This window comes from Lacerta agilis, chromosome 6 (assembly GCF_009819535.1).
Source record: "Lacerta agilis isolate rLacAgi1 chromosome 6, rLacAgi1.pri, whole genome shotgun sequence".
Classification (NCBI taxonomy): Eukaryota; Metazoa; Chordata; class Lepidosauria; order Squamata; family Lacertidae; genus Lacerta; species Lacerta agilis.
Genome location: NC_046317.1, coordinates 95,285,928 through 95,308,981, shown reverse-complemented (window position 1 = coordinate 95,308,981; position 23,054 = coordinate 95,285,928). Strand labels below are relative to the sequence as shown.

General features: G+C 53.6%; 2 protein-coding genes across 2 annotated transcripts; one reads left to right on the top strand and one right to left on the bottom strand.

Annotated features, from left to right (window-relative positions):
* The first annotated feature begins 145 nt into the window (after window positions 1-145).
* LOC117049218 (erythrocyte membrane protein band 4.2-like) lies at window positions 146-15,566 on the top strand. Its single transcript, XM_033153948.1, has 13 exons — window positions 146-233; window positions 1,000-1,188; window positions 8,641-8,874; window positions 9,069-9,187; window positions 9,419-9,541; window positions 10,345-10,522; window positions 10,826-10,964; window positions 11,072-11,175; window positions 11,740-11,982; window positions 12,159-12,491; window positions 13,559-13,722; window positions 14,327-14,460; window positions 15,357-15,566. The coding sequence occupies exons 1-13, from the start codon at window positions 224-226 to the stop codon at window positions 15,508-15,510; spliced, it is 2,124 nt and encodes a 707-aa protein (XP_033009839.1). The 5' UTR covers window positions 146-223; the 3' UTR covers window positions 15,511-15,566.
* Window positions 15,567-15,843: 277 nt separating this feature from the next.
* Window positions 15,844-22,404, bottom strand: CCNDBP1 (cyclin D1 binding protein 1). The gene is made up of 11 exons (XM_033153947.1): window positions 22,297-22,404; window positions 22,154-22,213; window positions 21,899-21,978; window positions 21,065-21,146; window positions 20,425-20,521; window positions 20,168-20,241; window positions 19,971-20,047; window positions 17,618-17,871; window positions 17,091-17,151; window positions 16,363-16,409; window positions 15,844-16,124 (listed from the first exon to the last, which is right to left on the bottom strand). The coding sequence occupies exons 1-11, from the start codon at window positions 22,394-22,396 to the stop codon at window positions 16,016-16,018; spliced, it is 1,041 nt and encodes a 346-aa protein (XP_033009838.1). The 5' UTR covers window positions 22,397-22,404; the 3' UTR covers window positions 15,844-16,015.
* Between the last annotated feature and the right edge of the window lie 650 nt (window positions 22,405-23,054).

Sequence of the window (23,054 nt, the reverse complement as noted above, 5' to 3'; positions counted from 1 at the left end):
GCAGCTGCTTGGAAAGGCCCGTCGGAACCTCCCTGCCAGCCACACGTGGCAGAGATAAGGGCGGCAGGTGACTCCAGCCTGATAAGGAGCCCGGGATAGGCGAGGGGGCCCCACCCGACGGGCCCGGCAGAGGCAGCCTCGCCATCCTCAGCACCGACCGTCCGCCCGCAGCCAGCCCGAGGCAAGAGTAGAAAGGGAGAGAGCCCGAGGCCCGCAAAGCGCCATGGGCCAAGGTGAGCGGGGACGCCCTGGGCACAGCCAAGCGGTCTAAACCCGGTGCCAGCCCAGAGGGGTCTGCTAGGCTCCTTGGCGCAGCATCACAGCGCGGCGCAACTGAGGTTGCCCAGGCGGGCGGGAGCCCCTGGTCTTGTAGGGAGGGAGGAGCCCGGCAGGGAGCCACGGAGCGGGGCGAGGGTCCTGGCGTCCTGGGTGCAAGCCGAGTGCGTCTCAAGGTGGCGAGCGTTTAGGCCCGGCTAAAGCGGGGGGAGGGGGAGGGGAGCCAAAAGAGCAGGTGGGTTGGAGGGGGCCGACTAGCGCAGCCTGGTCGAAAGGGCTCCTCTCCAGCCAAGAGCAGGCGCAGAGCTTTTGGCAGCAACCTCAGTGAGTAGCAGGAGTTCGGGGACCAGCCGCGTTCTCACGTGCGGCGTGTGCGTTGCTCTGTCACACCCAGCTGCGTCAGGCAAGACCCCCCCCTCCCGCGCACTTTTGCAACATGGCACCCCCCCCCCCCCGCCATTCCAAACAGACCTTAGCACCCTCAGCAGAGTCCCACTTCTCGGGGGTTGTGAGCAGCCCCTAACCGACTTTCAGGGGAGAGAGGGACATTCCTTTCTGCCGCAGTCTGGCGGTCAGTCACTACTGTCCAGACGCCGGCCTCTCTGGCCCATCTCTTCAGGGCAATTGCCAGAAGAGCGGGAGGTGGAGCGGAAGCGACCCCCGACCCCGCCACCCCCGACCCCGCCCCGCCTGCGCCCTCACCGCCCGCCTCCCGCCCCGCAGCTCTGCACGTGTCGAGATGCGACTTGCAGCCGTCGAGGAACAACGCGGCGCACCGCACGGCGGCCGTCAGCACCGAGCGCCTGGTGGTGCGGCGCGGGCAGCCCTTTGCGCTCACCCTCCACTTCCGAGAGCCGCTGCCTGGAGCCCCCCGGAGGTACCTGCGCAAGACCTGCCTGGTCGCCCAGACGGGTAAGCTCCGGAAGACCGGAGGCCAAAAGACCCGCGGCTCCCCGACGGCCCCGCCGCACCTGGAGCCCCAGCGCGCCTCTCGCGCTCCTCCGGCTGGGAGGGTGGTGGTTGCCGGCTGGGCGGGCTGGCAGAAGCTGGAGCTCACCAGGAGATGCACCGTCTGCAGTTGCAGAGCAGAGGGGGAGTTAAGCATCCACAGGGGAGAAAAGGAGCGGCAGCTAAGTTTGCGCGGCGCCTGGAGGGAATTCCAACTCCCCCCGCCCCGCCCCCGCCAAAAAAAGTAAGGCGGGTCAGAGATGAAAGCGAGATGAACAATTGAGAGCGTCCCATTAACTTTCCCAATGATTTCAGCGGTCCTGTAAAGTGGGTCCGCTTTGCTGGGCACGTGAGGGGTGGGACTAGTTGCACCTTCGCCAGCAGCATTGCCCCAGCTGGGGGTAGGGACAGGGAGGACACGCCCACGGACCCTTTTTCAGGAAGCTGTGGCTCCTGCATTGCAAAGGGTTGGACTAGAACTAGATGACTCTCGGGTCCCTTCCAACGCTACAATTATGGGGTTCTCTAAGCTGCCTTGTACCGAGTCAGGCCCCTGGGCCACCTCGCTTAGGATTTTCTAGACTGCTTGACAGCGATCCTCCAGAGCGTTAGGCGGGTGGTGGGGGGAGGTCTCTGCCAGCCCCACCTGGAGATGCTGGCAGGATTTGAACCCGGGACCTTCTGCTTGCAAAGCAGCTAACTCTCCCCCAGAGCTAGAATGCCCTTCTCGGAAGGAATGTGGAAAAGTAACAGTGTAGCATCATCGTCTCCTAAAACAGCTGGGAGGTGTGTCATATGTTTGCACCAGATGATGAAGATAATGATAATATAAATAAATTTATTATTTATACCCCACCCACCTGGCTGGGTTTCCCCAGCCACTCTTTAACATCCCCGTTATAATCAGCTTGCCCTGAATGAAGCCCTGAATTTGGCCCTGGGGAGGCTCGCCCCCCACCCCCCGCCTGACAGGACAGTCGAGGAGAGTTCAAAAACCCCGCAGGGAGGGGCTTCCGGTTAGGTGCCGGTCAATGGCGGACGGGAGTCCGACGGCTCCGTCCTCCGACAGGCTTTAGGGACTTCCGTGCCTGCGCCACGGGTCCCTTAAAGCCACGGGAAGAGCGTCCCGTGGACCTGAGCTTCGTGGGTCCCAGACGTGCCGTCTCCGTTCCCGATTGACCCTCGTAAGGGGGAGAATCGGGCGAGCGGAGCGCCGGCACGGGACTGAAGAAGCGTCTGCCTGCGGAGGATCAAAGCAGCGATCCCGCCAGACATGAGCACCCGGCACTTCCTGCATAGAGACTTCCAAAGAAACTCTGTAAGTTAAAAATTGGATCATTTTTACAAGATTTAAGAGCACTGCTTGCAGAGGAATTGTAAAAGGAAGCCTGTTCCCTTTGAACTGTTTGCGCGAGCTTGGTAGCGCTAAAAGATCAAAGCCGCGACTAACGGAAAAGTTTTGCGAACTTTTTAAAAGTTGATTAAAAGTTATTTAAAGGATGCTTAAAGACTTAAAAACAGTTGATATGGCAAAAGAAGATGCCCCTCACCCTCTGGATTAGGATTCCGGGTCAGTAGCGGGCTGTAATACATTGTTGCCATTTTTTCTTTGTGGGTGTTTCAGTGACTGTTTACCAGTGGAGACATTTTGACTTTTTTGTAACCAGCTACAAGCTACTTTGTGGACTTTGGTGGTAACACTGCAAGCTAGGAACGGTGACTGGCTTGGGCTATTTGAAAATAGACTCTTCTTGGCTTTAAGGAATTTATATTTTGGAAAATTAAAACCCTTTGCCTAAAAGTTGGACTTTCAGGACTGGTGTGGGCTCCTGGCTCAGCAGCCTCTTTGTTCTCAGGACTGAGCTGCTGGCCACCTGGTGTTTATTTTTGGGACTGTTGGCCTTCTGCTGTGAATGTCTGAGATTGTTACTACAGAAACTGGAGTGACCTTGAGATTACAGCTGCAGAGCCCACAAGGAATGGAACTTAGATCTAAAGGAACTGGCTCTGAAAAAAGAAAAGGCTCTGTTTCCCTTACTCTACAGGAACAAATGGAGAAACTAGTTGCCAGCGTTGCAGAAATTGCAGCAGGATTGAAAAGCGTGACTGATGGATTGAAGCAAACACAAGACCAAGTTTCTTCAGGAAATACAGCAGTGAATTCAGCAATAGAAAAATTACAAGCTGATATAAAAGCTGATATTAAAAATTCTACGCAGACCCTAGAAAAATCTATTGGACAAATTGAGGAGAACGTAAGGAAGAACAGAGAAGAGATTAATAGGATTGGGCAAGAGGTGGCCACCCTGAAAAAGGATTCAGAGGAAATTAAAGTGGTCAAGGAAAAAATAAAAAAGGTGGAGGAAAAACTAGACAATTTAGATTTGGAACAGATAGAGAATATTGGAATACGACAGAGGTCTGTGGAAGAGTCCCTTGCGTTTCTGCAACTACATCAAAGAGAGGGCAACATCCGCCTAAGAAATCTTCCAGAAGTGGAAGGGGAAGATTTAAAAGACTACATAGTGAAGCTATTTTCAGGATTTTGGGAGATAGAAGAAATTAACGTCTCAGCGCGCATAGTGAAGGCCTTCAGATTTGGTCCAAGAGGTTCCAGAGGAAAGAAAAGTAACAAAACAGTCAGTGACTGTTTGATTGTGTGTCACGATCGACACGATAGAGATTTCTTTCTGGATTGCCATTACAGAAATAACCTGGTGGTAGAACAGAATAAAGTAATTTTTTATAAGGACATCCCCAGATTTTTCCTCGATAAAAGAATTCCTTACAACGATTTGGCAACTGAGCTTAGAAAAAGGAAAATCCCCTTCAGTTGGGAATTCCCAGAAGGCCTGGCATTCACGTTTGAAGGAAAAAAGATAAGAATAAGGTCCCTGGCGGAGAAACAGAAGTTTTTGGACAAGCACCTGGAACAATTTAAAGGCACACCACTCGACCCAGCACAATTCTACAGGTTCCCAGAGGTACTCCCACCACCGCCGGGACCACCACCAAGTCTACCAAGTCCAGGCAAGGATCCAGAGGAAGGCAAGAAAGGAGAAGCAACTGGAGGAGAAGATTAGAGAAAGGAAAATGGCGCTCAAGTTGATGACATGGAATGTCCGGGGATTGAACCAGAGACCAAAGAGACGCAGAGTGTTTTACAGCATAGAAAAGAAGAATTTGGATATAATATGTCTACAGGAAACCCACATAGTTCGGCGTCACAGAAGATTGTTACAGAACAAAAAATTAGGCCAAGAATTCATATCATCGGACAAGGTCAAGAAGAGAGGAGTAGTGATTTATGCAAAGGAGAAATATAGCCCAAGACAGCTATTTAAAGATGAAGAAGGGAGATATATCGCAATTGAAATTAACGTACAAGGCGAAAAATTTTTAATTCTGGGACTCTACGCACCAAATGATGGAAAGTCGATTTTTTACAAAAAAATCCATGACTTGCTGTTGGATTATTTGGACTATAAGGTAGTTTGCCTTGGAGACTTTAATGGGGCAGTTTCCACATTAATGGACAGATCTCAAAGAACAAAATTAACAAATGATGGGAAACTCCCAAAGACTTTTTTTGAAATGGTGGACAATTTGAACCTGGTAGATGCTTGGAGATTAAAAAACCCCACAGAAACAGAGGCAACGTACTTTAGTGAATCTCAGCAGTCATGGTCGAGGATAGACTACGTCTGGATCTCGAATGAATTGGCTCCAAAATTACAAAAAGCAGAAATCGGTCCTAAAACGCTTTCAGATCACAATCCGGTACAGGTAAACCTAAAAATGATTTCCAAGGACTCTTTTAGGTGGAGAATGGATGATGCATTGATGAGAGATACCAAGCTAGTAGAAAGAGCGGCGAAAAAGATGAAAGAATATTTTCAAATCAATTGGAACTCAGATGTGGAGAAAAGGACTGCCTGGGATGCAAGTAAGGCGGTAATGAGAGGATTCCTCATTAGTGAAAAGGCAAAAAAGAAGAAACAACAAAGTGCAGAGATGGAGAGACTGTTGAAATTAATCAAAGAAAAGGAAAAAGAATTAAGAGGACATCCTAGATGTGTTAAAATTCAAAAAGAAATCAAATATCTGCAATCCCAATATGCCAATATTATGAACCAAGATATCGAATGGAAAGTGAAAATGATGAAACAAAGAACATTTGAATCTGCAAATAAATGCGGAAAACTACTAGCTTGGCAATTAAAGAAAAGACAAAAGGCAAATGTCATCAGCAAATTGGTAGTAAATGGAAAAAATGTAGAGAAACCGGAGGAAATCAGATGGTGTTTTCAGAGATTCTATAAACAACTGTACAAGGAGGAGAAGACAGATGACGCAGAGATAGACCGATTCCTGGAGAAGAATGGATTGCAAAAGGTCCCAGAGGAAAAACTAACAACTCTCAACCACCCAATAACGACACAAGAAATAGAAGATGCAATAAACAACATGCAACTGGGGAAGGCTCCAGGACCGGACGGATTAACAGCAAAATATTACAAGACATTGAAAGACTGGCTATCACAGCCGTTAAGAGAAACTTGCAATAGAATACTAGAAGGAGATAGGGCACCAGAGACGTGGAAAGAAGCCTTTATCACACTGATCTTAAAACCAGATACTGATAAGACTTTAATGAAAAACTATCGTCCAATATCCCTTTTGAATGTGGATTATAAAATCTTTGCAAATGTTTTGGCTACAAGGTTGAAAAGAGTGTTGAAAGATTATATACATAGAGACCAAGCAGGTTTCTTGCCAGGAAGGCAAATAAGTAATAATACGAGGATTATTGTGGACATTCTAGAAAAACTGGAGAGAGACATAAACACAGATGCAGCACTATTGTTTGTTGATGCAGAGAAAGCTTTTGATAAAGTATCTTGGACATTCATGAAAAAGAATTTGGAAAAGATGGGAGTTGGAGAAAAATTTTTAAATGGCATAAAGGCCATTTATACAGAACAAAGAGCTAAAGTTATTGTAAACAGTGTGATATCGGAGGAGATTGAAGTAGAGAAAGGAACAAGACAAGGGTGCCCTATCTCCCCTTTACTTTTTATCACGGTCCTGGAAGTCCTTCTGAATATGATTCGGAAAGATAAACAGACAAAAGGAATTAAAGTGGGAGAGAAGGAATACAAATTACGTGCCTTCGCGGATGATTTGATGCTATCCCTGCAAGAACCAGAAGGCAGTGTCCCCAGAGCCTTGGAATTAATTGAACAATTCGGACTTGTAGCTGGCTTCAAATTAAATAAGCAGAAAACCAAAGTTTTAGGTAAAAATATGAGTGCAGAACAGATCCAAAGAATTCAAGAAGCCACCGGCCTCAATTTTGTTAAATCCGTAAAATATCTAGGTATCAATCTCACAAGTAAGAACTTGAACCTGTATAAGGACAATTATGAAAAACTGTGGATGGAGATAAAAAAAGACATGGAGATTTGGACAAGACTCAAACTGTCGTTAATGGGAAGAATAGCAGTGGTTAAAATGAATGTCCTACCAAGGATGCTGTTTTTATTCCAAGCCATACCAATTTTGGATAAATTAGACTGTTTCAAAAAATGGCAAAAGGACCTATCGAAATTTATATGGCAGGGCAAAAAGCCTAGAATAAAATTTAAGATTTTAACAGACTCTAAAGACAGAGGAGGCTTTGCCCTGCCGGACTTAAGGCTTTACTTTGAAGCTGCGGCCTTTTGCTGGTTAAAGGATTGGTTTAAACTAGACAACGTGGATGTGTTGGACTTGGAGGGACACGATAATATGTTTGGATGGCATGCATACCTTTGGTATGACAAGGCTAAAATCCACAGAACTTTTAAGTCTCATATTGTGAGAAAATCCCTATATCAGGTATGGACTAGATACAAAGACTTGTTTGAGAGAAAGACCCCTAGATGGATCTCCCCAGTGGAGGCCAAGGCATATAAGAGACCGAATATGTCTGCAAACTGGTTAAGATATATGGACATACTGCAGCAGGAAGGGGACTCTTTAAAGCTAAAAAGCTATGATCAAGTAAAAAGTCAGGTCCCCGACTGGCTGCACTATTATCAGGTTTATGAAACATTTAAAATGGATAAAAAAATCGGTTTTCAAGTAGAAAAATCAAAACTGGAAACAGAACTGATAGAATCGAACTTTAAAAACCTTTCCAAAATGTATAATCTTTTGCTAGAGTGGCATACAAAAGATGAATTGGTTAAATCTTCAATGATAGATTGGGCAAAAGATGTCGGACATAATATCATGATGGATGACTGGGAGAGATTGTGGCAAAAAGGTATTAAATTTACTGCTTGTCATGGTTTAAGAGAAAATATAATGAAAATGGTTTATAGATGGTACTTGACACCAGTTAAGATCGCTAAGATGAATACCAAAATGTCAGATGTATGTTGGAAATGTAAACATGCGAAAGGTACCTTTTTTCATATGTGGTGGTTGTGCCCAGTGGTAAGTGCCTTCTGGGACAAGATTTATAATGAGCTTAAGAAGGTAATGAAAGTTACCTTTTGTAAGAAACCAGAGGCATTTCTCCTGAGCATAACCAATGAAGAGATACCCAGTCAGGATAGAGTGTTTTTTATGTATGCCACAACAGCAGCTAGAATTTTATTGGCAAGAACATGGAAAGGTGAAGAGATACCAACGGTGGAGGAATGGCAGATGAAGATGATGGAATATATGGAACTCGCTGAACTGACCGTCAGAATCCGAGACCAGAGGGAGGGGAAGGCGTCGCAGGAGTGGAAAAAATTCAAAGACTATTTGGTTAAATCAGTTAAACTGAATATTTGAGCAGAATTAAACAGAATGTCGGCTTTGGTAGATATGTATTAGATATGAATGGTAAGAGGAATTGTTGTTATGTGAAAGATGTATGTGTCAAAATATGCTAAGATAGGTCGTTAAGATAAGATACATAGCTATTGAGATATTTGACCAAAAGAAAGCTAAGTATATTAAAATTTGGGTAAAAGTGAATTGAACAATATATAAAGCTACCTTGAAGAAGTATATGTTTTTTGAAGACAGTGGAGGGAACGGGGGAAGTCCCCAAACAGAGAAGTTAGAAACAAGAAATATATAAAGAAAGATAATGGTTAAGGTCTGTATATGTTTATTTTTATGTTTTTATTGTTGTTATTGTTCTGAATGTTGATTATGTTTATTGTTGATTATGTTTAATGTATATTGTGTTTTTATTGATGTTTATGCTATGTGTTGTTCTTGTATTTTGTTCTCCTTTTTTTATTGGAAAATAATAAAATCTTATAAAAAAAAAAAAAACAAAAACCCCGCAGGGCCTCGCGGGCCCTCTCTTGCCTACCTGCGCCCCCTCGCTGCCTTGCGTCCCCTTTGGCCATCTCGCGTTTCTGGGTGCAGGGCAGCGGCCATCCCAGGCGGACGGGTCCCTGGTGCGCTTCCCCATCTCCCGCCGGGGCCGCCAGAGCGGCTGGGAGGCTTTCGTGGACGCCCCCGAGACCCTCTCTTGGACGCTGATCGTGACCTCGCCCGCTGACGCCGCCATCGGCCGATACTCCCTCCTGCTGCAGCATGGCCGAGGGGCTCCGCGCCCGCTGGGCACCTTCACGCTCCTCTTCAACCCCTGGTGCCAAGGTAGGTGGCCGACCCGCGGAGGCAAGACGCGTCGGTGCCAACCAAGGCTGGGAGGCAGTAGCCAAGAGGCAGTGGGTGGGGTCGGAAGAGCTGGCCTGCTGCGGGGAGGGGGCGGCGCAGCGGGACCCCTGCCAACCAGAGCAGCCCCCTCCCCAGGCTGTGCTGCTGCTCCCCTGACGGCCCGTCTCCCGCAGAGGACAGCGTCTTCCTGCCAAACGAGGCGCAGCGCCAGGAATACGTGTGCAATGAAGAGGGAACCATTTATTGGGGGCTGGAGGAGGCGCCCCAGCAGCAGCCCTGGGACTACGGTCAGGTGAGAGAGACGCCCCCCCCCCTCAGCCAAGGGGTCGGCTGCGCCCTGCCGGTTTGAGCCAGGTGGGCGGCGGCACCTGCGGGGAGTTGGCCGCCCCGTCCCTCCGGCCACCTGCGGGGCTGCTCCTTCCTGCAGCAGAAGGCGCGCGCGGAGGAGAGGGATCGCGATGGTCGGGGGACACGAGTGGGGCTCCTCCCACCCTCCAGCCTTCAATTCTCCGTCTCTTTTCAGTTCGAAGAGGACATTGTGGACCTCAGCCTGGCCCTGCCGGCCATCGGCCTCTTCTGGCTGCAGGATGCGCCCTGCGACCAGCGCAGCGACCCTCTCCACGTCTGCCGCCTGGTCACCTCCATGGTAGGGGAGCAGGAGCAGGAGCAGGAGGCAGACTCGCCCGCAGACCCTGCCGGCCTCGTGGAAACAGCTGCACATGCTCAGGAACCCTCGGGGCCGGGGTGGGCCGCTCGCGCCCCCTGCTGGCGACGGGGTGCATTTAGCTGCCATTCCCGCAATGCAAGAGGGGTGGACTCGATGACCCTTGGGGGTCCTGTTGGATGATTTTTAAATATACTGTGTAGGCAGCGGGTCAGATATATTTTACAATTTATCCTCGCTATTACTCACATGTGTCAGCGGCAGAACGTTTAAAGTTAAAACAATTAGTTAGCAGAGTTCAAAACCCCGTCCTTTGCAGCACTAAAGTGGAAACTTTGGGACTCGGCTGTGTAGCCTTATTGCCATTCATCCAGGCTGGGTAACAGACTGGATTCCCCCCCCCCCCTTTCCCTCTTAATGAAAATAATAACACAGCAGACTGTAGACCAAGCATGAAAACAGCATTTATGTACATAAAAGTCTTGCCTTCCACTCCAGCAGCAACAGTAACAAAGAAGGCCAGGCAAATTCTCCTTGCAAAACGCATAGTTAAAAATGAAGTCTCCATAGATGTCTGGCAGCCTCGGAAGCCGGGCGGAAAAGAGAACGAGTTCTGAGGCAGGAGGAACTCTTGAGTCTTAACCCTTTCATACCTTCAACGTTATTTTGACTGTGAATTCCCACAATCCCTTCTAACTCTACATTGTTATGTTGGGGGGGGGGGAGCTGGACAGGCCGCTTTTCTCCTGGTGCTGCTCACTTTTCTCCCCCCGCCCTCACTCCAGCTGAACAGCAAGACGCACCGAGCGATCCTGGAGGGTGGCTGGAGCGGGGACTACAGCGACGGGACGTCCCCTTTCCAGTGGCCGGGCAGCGCCCACATCCTGCGCCAGTGGCTGGCAGCGCGAGGGCAGCCTGTCCGCTACGGGCAGTGCTGGGTCTTCGCGGGGGTCCTGTGCACAGGTACAGGGTCCTGTTCAGGGATGGGCCCCAGGCGAGGAAGGGGCTCCTGCTACCTGAAATTGTTGCCCCCCCAGGCCTACTCTGCTAGCTCTGAGGGACTGGACCCCCTCCCGGGGAAAGGAGTTAATGTCACCCTCCTAAGTTCCCTTTGGCTCGGCCGCGATGGGGCGTGGGCAAATTTGCCGTTCCCTAAGGGTTGTGATTCCTCCTGCACGGAAGGGGTTTGGACTGGATGGCCCTTGGGGTCCCTTCCCCCCTGGGAGCCCCCTCGCCATCCAGCTCACCCTGCCTCTCTCCCTGCAGTGCTGCGGAGCCTGGGCATCCCCACCCGCGTGGTCACCAGCTTCGCCTCCGCTCAAAACACGGCCGGCCGCTTGCGCGTGGACGAATACTTCGACGAGAGCGCCGCCCTGATCCCCGGCCTCTCTGAGGCTGCTGTCTGGTGAGGCGCCATAATACTGGAGTGGGCGCGAGCTGGGGAGACGGACGGGCTTCAGAGTCCCCTAAGACGCCCCCACCCCTAAGACATTCCCTCCCGGTCTCCTGCAGGCCCTTCCACGCCTGGAACGAGTGCTGGATGGCCCGTCGGGATCTGCCCCCCGGCTATGATGGATGGCAAGCCGTGGATGCCACGCCTCTGGAAGAGGGCAGCTGTAGGTCCCACGGGCGGGGAGGGGGGCTCGAGGGAGGAAGGGCAGAACAGCGGGATTGACCCCCAGCCACAATATGGAGAGACCAGGATGGGGGAGCAGCTTCCACCTAGAGGGGGGTGATGGATAGGAGGGAGGCCATCCATCAGGGATTCTTTAGGTGGGATACCTGCATTGCAGGGGGTTGGACCGGATGACCCTTGAGGTACCTTTCCCCTCTACAGTTCTGTGATGCTAGCTTGCCCTTTTAGCTGCACTGTGTAGCCCCCTCGCCTCCAGCTCCACAAGCCAGAGGGGGGCTTCTGCTTGGACCACTTGTTGTTGTTCAGTCGTGTCCGACTCTTCGTGACCCCATGGACCAGAGCACGCCAGGCACGCCTATCTTTCACTGCCTCTCGCAGTTTGGCCAAACTGTGAGAGGCAGTGAAGGATAGGCGTGCCTGGCGTGCTCTGGTCCATGGGGTCACGAAGAGCTTGGACCACTACCAGAGGCTAAAGCAGGGGTACCCTTGGGCCACACAGGCCACACACCTGCCCAAATTGTCGTCTTCCCCTTCCTCTCCGCAGGGTCCTTATTTTGCGGGCCAGCCCCTGTTCAGGCCATCAAGGAAGGCCGCCTGGACCTGCCCTACGACGTCGCCACCTTCTTCCAAGCCACCAATGCCACCTGCACTGCCTGGGTGCGACAGGACAACGGGGATTTCCAGCGCGCCTTTTCCCCCACAAAGTTCGTGGGCAACAACCTCAGCACCAAGGCAGTGGGCAGCGACCGGTGTGAGGACCTCACGCACCACTACAAGCACCCGGAAGGTAAGCGGGGCAGGTGAGCTCTTGCTTTCTGCTTGTCTTTCAACAGGCCCCCCATCCTGGGGTGGGCTCCAAATCCGGCAGCATCTCTGACCCCCCATTCTCAGCCAGTCAAGGAAGAAATCCATCACCTGCTTCCCTGGGGACCAAAGTGGAAATGGTTTCTGACACTTTTGCAGGGTCTGCGGCAGAGAGGGCTGTGCTGAACAAGGTCTCTCGCGAACAGGGGTGGCTCCAGGACCAGATTGAGGGGGACAGCAGCCCCCCTCAGCCTCCACTCACCCCTCTGGCCCAGGAAGACGACACAGTGCCTCTCCTCTTCGCTCAAATCCAGGCAGAGAGCTCCTGGCCACTGGGGCAAGACGTCCCAGCCTCTGTGTTGGTGGTGAACCGGACCAGGGAGGAGAAGAGACTGGCACTGGTTTTGGGTGCCCAGCCACTGCAGTATGATGGCAAGGCCCTGGCACAGTTCTGGAAGGAGGAGTATCACTTCACTCTCCCCGGTGGGCACGGTAAGCTTGCTGGGGAGGATATGCTGATTGCAATTTATCCCTTCAGGCGCCCACATGTGTGGGCTGAACAGTTTCTCAAAATCTAATCCTTGGCAGCAAAATTAACAGCACAGGAATTAGGCTAAGTCCAACTATGAAGTAAGCTGGCTCTCCCTTTCTTACCCCGATTAAACAAAGAATCGGGGAACAGCCTGGGAAGTAAGTTTAAAAATAGAATTTACTTACTTAAAATCCTGCATTGGTTAACCTCAACAGTAGCAGCAAAAGCTATGCAAGCAAAATACTGCCATTTACAGTGTAACCAGCTTCTGGCACCTGCCTGAGCTGGATCAGACAAAGGGCTGGTCAAAAGATGAGAGATGAGGGGAAGTGACATCACACAGAGCATTCTTTACCAAATGTATTTCTATGGTCTGAGTCTCTGCCTATCAGCAAAACAGCTCTGTGGTCTTAACCCCTTCTCATGCTAATTAGCAAGAATAGGCTTTTGTTAAGATTGGCTGCTACTCTCCTACACGGAGTTGGAAGGGATCCAAAGGGGCATCTAGTCCAACCCTCATACCAAGAACAAACTTAGTTGGTCTCTAAGGTGCTACTGGAAGGATTTTTTTTATTTTTTATTTTGTTTTGACTATGGCAGACCAACACAGCTACCTACCTGTCCCTGTGATGCAGGTTCTCTCTCTCTGCTCTCCAGCTATGAAAAGGGTAGGATGTGGGAGCTTCTCCGGCCCCTTCTCGGCCCCACCAGCAGCCTCAGGGAGGGCAAGGCAGGGCTAAGAACAGTAATGGCCTGTTCCTTGCAATAGACAGGATCTGATCCCCCTTCTGTGGCCTAGTGGGCAGAGCACTTGCCTGGCCGGAGAAGGCCCTCTGGGTAGAGAAAGTGCGCTGCAGCCAGTGCTGACCCTGTAGGGCTAGATGGGCCATTGGTCTGACTCAGGAGGACGCATCCTGCATCCAAGCGCACCGGGTTCCTTGCAGAGGCATCACAGCCTGTGATGGGCGAGTCCTTGGGTGCCCTCTGTGAATCTCCCTTAGCCCCCACCCCCTGCTTTTTTTTCCAGAGGAAGCCCTAAGCATCACGCTGCCTTACGCAGAATATGGCCCAGCCCTGCGCAACAACGCTCTCTTGCTGAAGCTGACGGCGCTGCTGAGAGACACGGCCTCCCGTAGCACCTACCTGGCCTGGCACGAAATCTGCTTCTGTGCCCCCGGACTCAACATCCAGGTCAGTGGGAGGCCAGAGGGAACCTTCCCCCCTGTGCGCTCCTGTTTCTCCAGCTAACTGCACAGACACAGCTGAGCCCCCCTCACACATGAGGGCAGAGCAGAGAAAAATCAAATACTTTCATATCCCCCTCCCCCCAGGAGCTCATGATGGCACACAGGCTTCTTCATCCCACCATTATCTGCACAACCCCCCTGTGAGGTAGATTTGGCTGAGGAACAGTGACTGGTCCAAGGTCACCCAGGGAGCTTCATGGCTGAGCAGGCCTTCGAACCCTGGTCTCTCCCAGGTCCTGGAGCAACACTCTGGCTGTTGCACCACAGTATCTCAAGAAATGCCTCCTCCAATGCCTGTGGGGGGGGGAGCCCCCATTCCCCCTTTCCTGACCGTGAGCCCTTCAAGGGGAGGAGGTCCTCGTTTCTTCAGACTTGGGGTGCCACAGCAAAGCAGGCTGGGTAGAGCCCAAAAGGCGCCCCCCCCCCCGGGACTGCATTGCCAGTAACCTGCCCCCTCTCCATTAGCAAGCCCAGTAGGTCTACTATGGCTTCAGCCTGCCCCTGCCCTCCAGTCCCTGTGCTGCCATTGTCCTGCTTTCTCCATGAAGGTCCCTGAGCACACAGCCCAGTTCCAGGGCACCCAAGCTGAGATCCGGCTCCACAACCCCCTCCCGGAGCCCCTCCCAGGCTGCCTCGTCTCCGTGTCTGGACGGGGGCTTGTCCACAAGACCAGGAGCTACAGGTGAGGGGCACTCCTTGGCAACGTTGCTTTCTCTGGGGTGGGATAAAGCCCTCTCCAGTAAGAGAAGGCTCCCTGGCATTCCAGCCCAGCCCCACTTGTTTGCCAGGATTGAGGGGGAAGGGCTCTCTGCTGAGGTGCCAGCTGGATTCACCTACTTGGCACCTCTGACAACAGACGGTGGGGTGGTGTTTATAGGCTTGGGGGGGGGAGGTGAGCAGCTGCTCTTAGAATCATTGTAGAGTTGGAAGGGACCCTGAGGGTCATCTAGTCCAGCCCCCTGCAATGCAGGAATCTCAGCTCAAGCATCCCTGACAGATGGCCAGGCCATCCAGCCTCTGCTTAAAAACCTCCCCGGAAAGAGAGTCCACCACCTTCCCCAGGAGTCCGTTCCACCATCAAACAGGTCCTACTGTCAAAAGTTCTTCCTGGTGTTTACTTGGATTCTCCTTTCTTGTAACTTGAATCCTGCCCGAGATGTCCCTTGGTGCCCCTTGCCCAGGGGTCCCCAAACTGAGGCCTGGGGGCCGGATGCAGCCAAATTGCCTTCTCAATCTGGCCCGCGGACGGTCCGGGAATCAGCGTGTTTTTACATGAGTATAATGTGTTCTTTTATTTAAAATGCATCTCTGGGTTATTTGTGGGGCATAGGAATTTGTTCATTCCCCCCCCCCCCAAATATAGTCCGGCCCCCCCACAAGGTCTGAGGGACAGTGGACCGGCCCTCTGCTGAAAAGGTTTGCTGCCCCCTGCCCTTGCCAGTCTACCATTCTGATTCAATGAATCCACCTGGAGCAGGAGAAAACAAGCTTGCTCCATCCTCCTGCTGAGTTGCCCCTCCCCAGGACAGCTGGCAGCTCCCTTTTGCCCCCAACAGCCCCCTCTCCTCCTCTCTGCAGGCTTGGAGACATCCCAGCCGGCAGTAGCACAGCACTGAGGATCCCGTTCACGCCGACCCAGGTGGGGCTCCGGAGGCTGATGGTGCATGTGGAGACCCCCCTGCTCCAGCCCCTCAAGGCCTGCAGGACCATCCAGGTGGAGGCAGCAGCTTAGAGCTTCTCTAGAGCAACAGCCCGCCCCCCCTGCTTTACCATTAAATGCACTTGGAGTGATACCCCTTAAACTGTGGCTCCTTCTTCATCATCCCAGCGCCAGCAGAAGGGGGGCTTTGGGGGAGCTCTTTCCAAAATAATACCAATATTTATTATTTGTACCCCGCCCATCTGGCTGGGTCTCCTGCACTGCTGTTTGGCAGGTAGAGCCAAAGGGCAAGCGTCACATCTGGGCCTGCAAGCTCCTCGGGGCAGAGACCTGGCTTCCTCCGGTGCTTCGTGAAGCCCTAAGCGCATGGGTGAGGCGGTATAAATGATCAGGAGCACACAAGACTTCCTCTAGCGCAGGAGCCCGGTCAGCACAAGCGCAGGGGGGATTTTATTGTCCACCCCAGAGCACAGGGGCAGCAGCCGTGGGGTTCCGCAGGAGTCCTGCCTCCTCCCTCTTCTGCAGGCAGCCACAGAAGGCACCCATGAGTCCAGCACCCCTGGCACACGGGGTCCCATCAAAGGAGCCCCTGGGTGAGGTCTTTGATTTTGTCCATGTTGTGGTCAACTGCCCCGGCCAGGAACTGTACCCAGCTCTCTTCTGACGGAGGGCAGACATGGCTGGCCCTGGGGAGGGAGGAGAGAGGGAAAGAGAGATGCAGGTGAGAACCACCGCAGGAAGCAATGGGTGGGCCACCCTGACACGGCACCCACCGCCCACCCAGTCCCAGCACCAAGGGCGATTACGCTGTGGCCAAAGGCTGGCTGCATCTTTAAGAGGGACGCCCTGTTTCCCCACCAGCTGTGCCCCTCTGCTCCCCCCCCCCGGAAGTGGCAGAGTCAGAGGAGAGGCTGCCCTGCTCACCTGGTCAGTTCCAACATCTTTTTTAGCACAGATGCCAACTTTGCAGCCTAGAAAGAAACAAGACGTCAAGCTCAGAGCTGCCGCTCCTGGAATTTCACCTTTTCTAGGAAAACCAACAGTGCAACAGGCGCAGGAGGTTTCTTGTCCACTGGCCACAAGGTCCGGCAGGCAAGTGCAGGACTCGGTGTAGAGGCATTCTTAAAAGGGCTTCTCCCTGGCTGGCACCTCGGACACAGCCTTGGCCTTTCACCCCTGAAACAGAGGGAAGGGCTGTCCCAACTCAGGGAGGCGGACCAGATCGATCTCCCAGCTGCATCTCCATGTAGGGTTGGGGAAACTGCAGACTCCCTTGCCAGGCAGTGTGGGCAGTCCTTGGTTCAGTGGCAGCTTCCTCCATTTCTCCGCAAGAGAGACCACGGCTGCCTTTGCTGAGGGCGGAGAAGGGAAGGGGAGCCCAGCTTGGCAGAGGGGGAAGGGAAGGGCGATCTGCGCCCCCTCTCCAGGGGGCAGGAGAGGCCCCCGCAGCCCCATGGGCAGCTCTTTGCTCGTACAGTCTTCTCTCCCGCAGGCCATCTTGGGGGTCCCAGGGCCCCCACCCTCATGGGCTGAAGCGTCTCCCCAATGTGGGGAAATAGGGACTCTCAAAAGCTGCTCCCAGTTCCGGGGAATGAAGCAGAGGACCAGAGGCTTCCCCTAAAAAGCTTCATCGTCCCAAATGGGCAACTCACATTCAGCCGCAGAGCCAGCTGGTTCACAGGCGGGTAGGTGCTCAGCACCAACTCGTCCACACTGCAGAATAAAAACAGGAAGGGAGGAGGGGTCAGGGGTCAGGGAAGGGTGTCTTGCGGTCTCTTGCCCCCCCCACCCCCCAACCCAAAAGAGAGGCAGCCTGAGGGAGCAGAGCATGCACTGGACTCGGCCACAAGGCTCCCTGGCGCCCCTCTTCCTCAGGCTCATGCAACCCTTCTGGGGGGGCCTTTCCAAGGACAGAGCAGAGCAACCCTGCAGGGAGGGCGTTGGGACTGGTCTGGCTGTTCCTGGCCCACCTCCTAGGCCACAGCAACCCCCTGGGCTCACCCCCTCAACAACAGCTCCCAAGGCTCCCCCGGTGATCTTAATGATCTTAGTACTATGATCTTAATACTATTATGTATATAGTACGTTAACTGATTTACCCCATGGAAAATAGTATGTACATTATCCTATATATAAAACATAATACATCCATGTTTAATTACACCTGGGGCTGCCTCACCTGGGGCTGACGTCTCCTGCGATGTCGGCCAGGTCGTCTAACTGCGCCACCTGCTCTGCAGTGTCGGCCCTTCCATGGCTCCTGACGGCCCCCAGGACCTTCTTCAGGCAAGTCTTGGCAGCCTTCACCAGCCCCAGGCAGGGGCCAAGCAGCTGCCAGTCAGCCGCCGACCAGTAAGTGTCCCTGTTTGCCCGGGAGCCCAAGTCCTCGTCCTCCAGCACATCGCTGTACGGGTCTCCGCCTTCAATCTGCGCCTGAGTGCAAAGGGACATGCCAGTCACACTCCTCATCCCCCCCCCCCAGGCAGGGAAGGGGGTGGGCATCCACCGTCCAAGTCATGGGAGGAGGAGGAGGAATACCAGGGAGGCCACCAAGTTGCTAACCTCCCCAGTCGGGCATTACAGGCAAGGAGGGAAGAGAGAGACTGATAGGATTGTGGAGCTGGAAGGGACTCCAAGCGTCATCTAGTCCAACCCCTTGCAATGCTGCCTGGAAGCTCCCAATGCAGGCGGGGGGGGGGCTCTAAGGGAAGGGGGGCGGAAGCAACCACAGCGCATCTGGGAACCCCCAGGGAGGGTGCAGAGCCCAGAGTCTGCAGCGCAAGAGGGAACACAGTCAAATCCCTACTAGATCAAGGAACGGTGTTTAACCTTGTAGCTGCTGCTTAATTATGCCCCCCCCTCAACTTTTAGCTATTATATCTCCTTCTGTATCTGAAATGACTGAGAAAATTTGGTCCGTAGTAGCTACGATCAAGCCAAGTTATTATAAAACAACACATATAAACCTGTTTAGCAGGTTTATGAGGAAAAGGGGTATTTTCTGTAATGTTTTGGAATAATAAGTTCAGTGCTAACGCCCAACCTCACGCTGCCTTCAACTTGCTGAGTATTTCTGTATGCTCCTTATCTGTGGTTTATTTTCGAAACAAAATAGAAAATTCTTTCCAGTAGCACCTTAGAGACCAACTGAGTTTGTTCTTGGTGTGAGCTTTCGTGTGCATGCACACTTCTTCAGACACCTGAGGGCAGGTTTATTTTGTCAATTGTTGTTGTTTAGTCGTTCAGTTGTGTCCGACTCTTCGTGACCCCATGGACCAGAGCACCCCAGGCCCTCCTGTCTTCCACTGCCTCCCGCAGTTTGGTCAGACTCATGTTGGTAGCTTCGAGAACACTGTCCAACCAGTGTGGTGTACTGGTCAAGAGCGGTAGACTCGTAATCGGGTGAACTGGGTTCGCTTCCCCACTCCTCCACATGCCGCTGCTGGGTGACCTTGGGCTAGTCACACTTCTTTGAAGTCTCTCAGCCCCACTCACCTCACAGAGTGTTTGTTGTGGGGGAGGAAGGGAAAGGAGAATGTTAGCCGCTTTGAGACTCCTTTGGGTAGTGAAAAGCGGGATATCAAATCCATACTCTTCTTCTTCTCATCCTCTGTCGTCCACTTTCCTTGTGCCCTCCATCTTTCCCAATATCAGGGTCTTTTCCAGGGAGTCTTCTCTTCTCATGAGATGGCCAAAGTACTGGAGCCTCAACTTCAGGATCTGTCCTTCCAGTGAGCACTCAGGGCTGATTTCTTTAAGGATGGATAAGTTTGATCTTGTTGCAGTCCACGGGACTCTCAAGAGTCTCCTCCAGCACCATAATTCAAAAGCATCAATTCTTCGGCAATCAGCCTTCTTTATGGTCCAGCTCTTACTTCCATACATCACTACTGGGAAAACCATAGCTTTAACTATACGGACCTTTATCGGCAAGGTCCATATAGTTAAAGCTATGAAATGTAAAAAAAAAACCCAAACCTCTATTAGGCCAAAGGCTTCCTCTGACAACTCTTCATATCTCAGGAGAGCAGATTTACAGGAAAGTCAAGCCAGTTTTTCATGGCGGCTGCATAAGCTGTAATGGGCAAAGAGCAGAGGGGCGAAGCCCAGGGGTGGGGGCACTATCAGGGCAGCCCAGGCAAGGCAGGAGCCCTTATCCAGAGAGGCTGCCTCTAGCCTGCGTGGGGTGGCTGGATACCCTTATCTGCCCCCAAAAGCCGCACAGCAGAAGAGGCAGGGGGGAGATCGCTGCACTCAAAGGGGAGCAGTGCCAGACGGCGTAATTGTGGGGGTGGGCTTGGCCTTTTGCCAAAATAAAAATTAAGAAACAGGCAGATTTTACTATCTGGCCCAGTACCAGGAAAGAATGAGGTGCTCCATCAAGGGTCAATATGGCTTTCATGAAATGCACGAGCCCATTTACTCCCCCTGCACAAACAACCCCCACCCCAGTTTCAGAAGACTTTATATGCTCTCTTGCAAATGAAGCTGGTGGACAGCGCCCCCCCCCGGCAGGCCCCCTCCCTGCGCACCTGCTCCATCTCCTCCTGTGCGTCTCTGACAATCCCCAGAGCCTGGGAAATGGCCAGGGCCACAGCTGCCTGGTTATCTGTGGGGAGAGAAGAAAGGGAGGAGGAGTAAGGGAAGCAGCCATGGCAGCGCCAGGGTTGGTGCCCCTCGCCCTGCCCTCCCCTGCCCCCAGGCTGCCCAGGGGTGACCCCTGACTCACCTCGAGGCAGGCCGGAAACTCGGTCGCAGGCCTCCCAGACGCCTCCTGTGGAGACGAGCTGCTCCCGCGAGAGGCTGCAAGGGAGAGCGGAGCTGTGTCAGGAGGGAGCCCCAGGCCCAGGGGGGCCTCCACTTTTGTGGCAAGGCTCATGGGGGCGGCACAGGAGGGTGCCCCGCTCTTTCGGGAGAGACGCTCCGCACCTCCTGCCTCCCTCCAGCATTCCTTGGGAAGGTGAGGGCGGGGAAGGAGCAGCTCACCTCTGCAGGGGGGTCCGAAGGATGACCTCCGTCAGCTGAATCATCCCCTCCACCACTTGCACCGTAGCATCGCGCACTACTCTGCGCAGGGTGGTCCCTGCAGGGCCCAAAGGGAGACCCATCACCGCTGCCCTCCTCCGAGGTCTGCCTCAGCCCCACAGCCTGCCTGGCATTCACACAGAGACGCTGCAGGCAGACGCCCAGTAGACACTCCAGAGAAACCCACCCCCCAGAACACCTCGTATAGAATCTCAGGCTTCTAGTTGGAAGGGACCTTGAGGGTCATCCAGTCCAACCCTCTGCAATGCAGGAATCTCAGCTACAGAACCTATGACTCCATCTCTGCTTCAAAGCTGCCAAGGAAAGAAAGTCTGAGCTGGATAGCTCAGTTGCCTGGTGCTAATAATGCCAAGGTTGCAGGTTCCATCCCCATATGGGACAGCTGTCTATTCCTGCACTGCAGGCGGCTGGACTCGATGACCCTTGGGGTCCCTTCCAACCCTACAATTCTATGATTCTTCTTTTCTCGCCAGCGCAAGGTGCAGGAGCCCAATCTAGTGCCTGCCCCACCCCAGCCAGCTACTCACATGCTGCCCCCCAGAGAGCCCCCTTGTCCCTGCCTCGCCCCAATCTTGCTCACCTTGGCCCTTGGGGAGCCGGTAATACGCGGAGGCGGCTGCCAGGACAGCGCTGTGCACCCCTTCCGCCAGGCTCTCCTGCTCCTGCAAGGGGACAGCACCCAAAGGTTACCTGGCTCACAAGGCAGCTCCCCCCCCCACCCCGCAAAAAAAGACCCTGGGCTCAGACAACTAGTCACCCATTGGGCGAGGCAAGCTGGGGCAGGGTGTGCTGCATCGAACCTCGCCACCACCGCCCCTCAGCTGCCGTTTGGGGCAGCGTGGAGCCTGCAGGTGCCCGAGCCAGCGTGGAGCCCCCAGGAGAGACGCATGGCTTGGCCATGTTGCAGGACCCCCGCAGTGAGTGCCGGCCCCTGCAGTGTGGCACCCAGTGCTTCCCCGCCCCTAGCTACACCTTTGCTCTTGATTCCTGGAATATAGATTGTTGTTCTGTTCGGCATTCATTTTGGGAATAAACAACTGTGTGACATTTAGAAGACATCTGAAGGCAGCCCTGTTTAGGGAAGTTTTTAATGACTGACGTTTCAATGTATTTTTAACCTTCTGTTGGAAGCTGCCCAGAGTGTCTGGGGCAACCCAGCCAGATGGGCAGGGTAGAAATAATTATCATCATCATCATCATCATCATTCTCTGTGGCATTTTTAACTGTCAGGTTAATTCAGGCTCACATAGCCCATAGCCATTTTGTCACACACCCCTTAGTGATGACACCTGGGGCGTCCTGCATCCACCGCACTCCCCCCCCCCGAAAAATATTGCAGGAAATAAGCCCCGTGAAAAATGCACAGGAAGGGGGGGGGAGGGGCGGGGGGCTCTGGGAAGGCCCTTCACCCACCTGGAGGGAAGGCGGCGGGGGTCTCGAGAAGGCCAGGCTCAGCTTGGTGGCTTCCTGCGAGGCGGCCAGGAACGCTTGCTCTGCGGAAAAGGGCAGGAGGGTGAGGGGGGATCGGCCTGCCCTGCAGGGGTGTCGAGGGGAAAGCCCCCCTGCGCCCTCTGCTGGCCAAGGGCTGCCCGGCCCCCCTCGCGCCCCCTCCCCGTCCCTGGAGACAGAAAGGGCCCCGAGGGGCCTCCGCTGCAAGGCGACACCTACCGAGGGCCTCCCAGAAGCGCCCGGCCTCGAAGCCTCCGGCGCCCTCCCGGCTCTCGCCGCCTGCAAGAGAAGCATGCCTCTGAGCGCGTGCAGAGCGCCGCCGCGCCCGCCCCGCCCCCGCCCGCCCCGAAGGCCACGCGCACCTCGCAGCTCGCCCAGCGCCGCGCGCAGAGCCTCCCGCAACCGCTGCAGCGCCGCCAGCCCCGGAGGAGACCCGGGAAGCCCGCGAGGAGACGCCGCCATCGCCGCCGCCGCCGCCGCCGCCGGACCAGCGCGCGCACCAAAGAGAAGCAGGCGCCGGACCAGCGCCCCGCCGCACTTCCGGCTCCCCAGCGCCCGCGGGAAGCAGAGCGGGGCTGGCGGCGCGGGGAGGGGAGGGGAGGCTGCTGCGCGGCAGGCAGAAAGGCAACTGGTCGAGCTGCCCCACGGCCGTAACCCCTCGCTTCCTTCAGCCCGCCTGCTAAGGATCGCGCTGCTTTCTTCTCCTTGGCTCTTTCGAGGGAAGGTGGGGGCTTGATCCGAGTTAATTCTGAGGGGCTGATGGCAGCCTCGCCCCGCCCCCTTGGGAGTGATGCTTCCCCAGCGTCGTGATGCTCCCCCTATCTTTAAAAAGTCGAAGGCAGCCCTGCTGAGGGAAGTTTTGAATGCCCGATGTTTTTATTGTATTTTTTATATTTTGTAGGAAGCCGCCCAGAGTGGCTAGGGAAACCCAGGCAGATGGGCGGGGTATGCATGTATAATAATATTAATGAATGAATGAATGAATACAAAATCGAAAATTCTTTCTAGTAGCACCTTAGAGACCAACTGAGTTTGTTCCTGGTATGAGCTTTCGTGTGCATGCACACTTCTTCAGATACGAATGAATGAATGTTCTCCATGAGCCACGCGATGGAGCGAA

What these genes read in the sequence shown, in the direction of transcription:
- LOC117049218 (XM_033153948.1), top strand. An exon ending in CTCTCTGAGGCTGCTGTCTG is followed by an intron (nt 10,965 to 11,071) that starts GTGAGGCGCCAT and finishes GGTCTCCTGCAG; the next exon opens with GCCCTTCCACGCCTGGAACG. An exon ending in GCCTCTGGAAGAGGGCAGCT is followed by an intron (nt 11,176 to 11,739) that starts GTAGGTCCCACG and finishes TCCTCTCCGCAG; the next exon opens with GGTCCTTATTTTGCGGGCCA.
- CCNDBP1 (XM_033153947.1), bottom strand. Translation starts at nt 22,396, where the DNA reads ATGGCGGCGTCTCCTCGCGGGCTTCCCGGGTCTCCTCCGGGGCTGGCG. An exon ending in CTTCGGACCCCCCTGCAGAG is followed by an intron (nt 20,242 to 20,424) that starts GTGAGCTGCTCC and finishes TCTCCCTTGCAG; the next exon opens with CCTCTCGCGGGAGCAGCTCG. An exon ending in CACAGGAGGAGATGGAGCAG is followed by an intron (nt 17,872 to 19,970) that starts GTGCGCAGGGAG and finishes CTTTGCACTCAG; the next exon opens with GCGCAGATTGAAGGCGGAGA.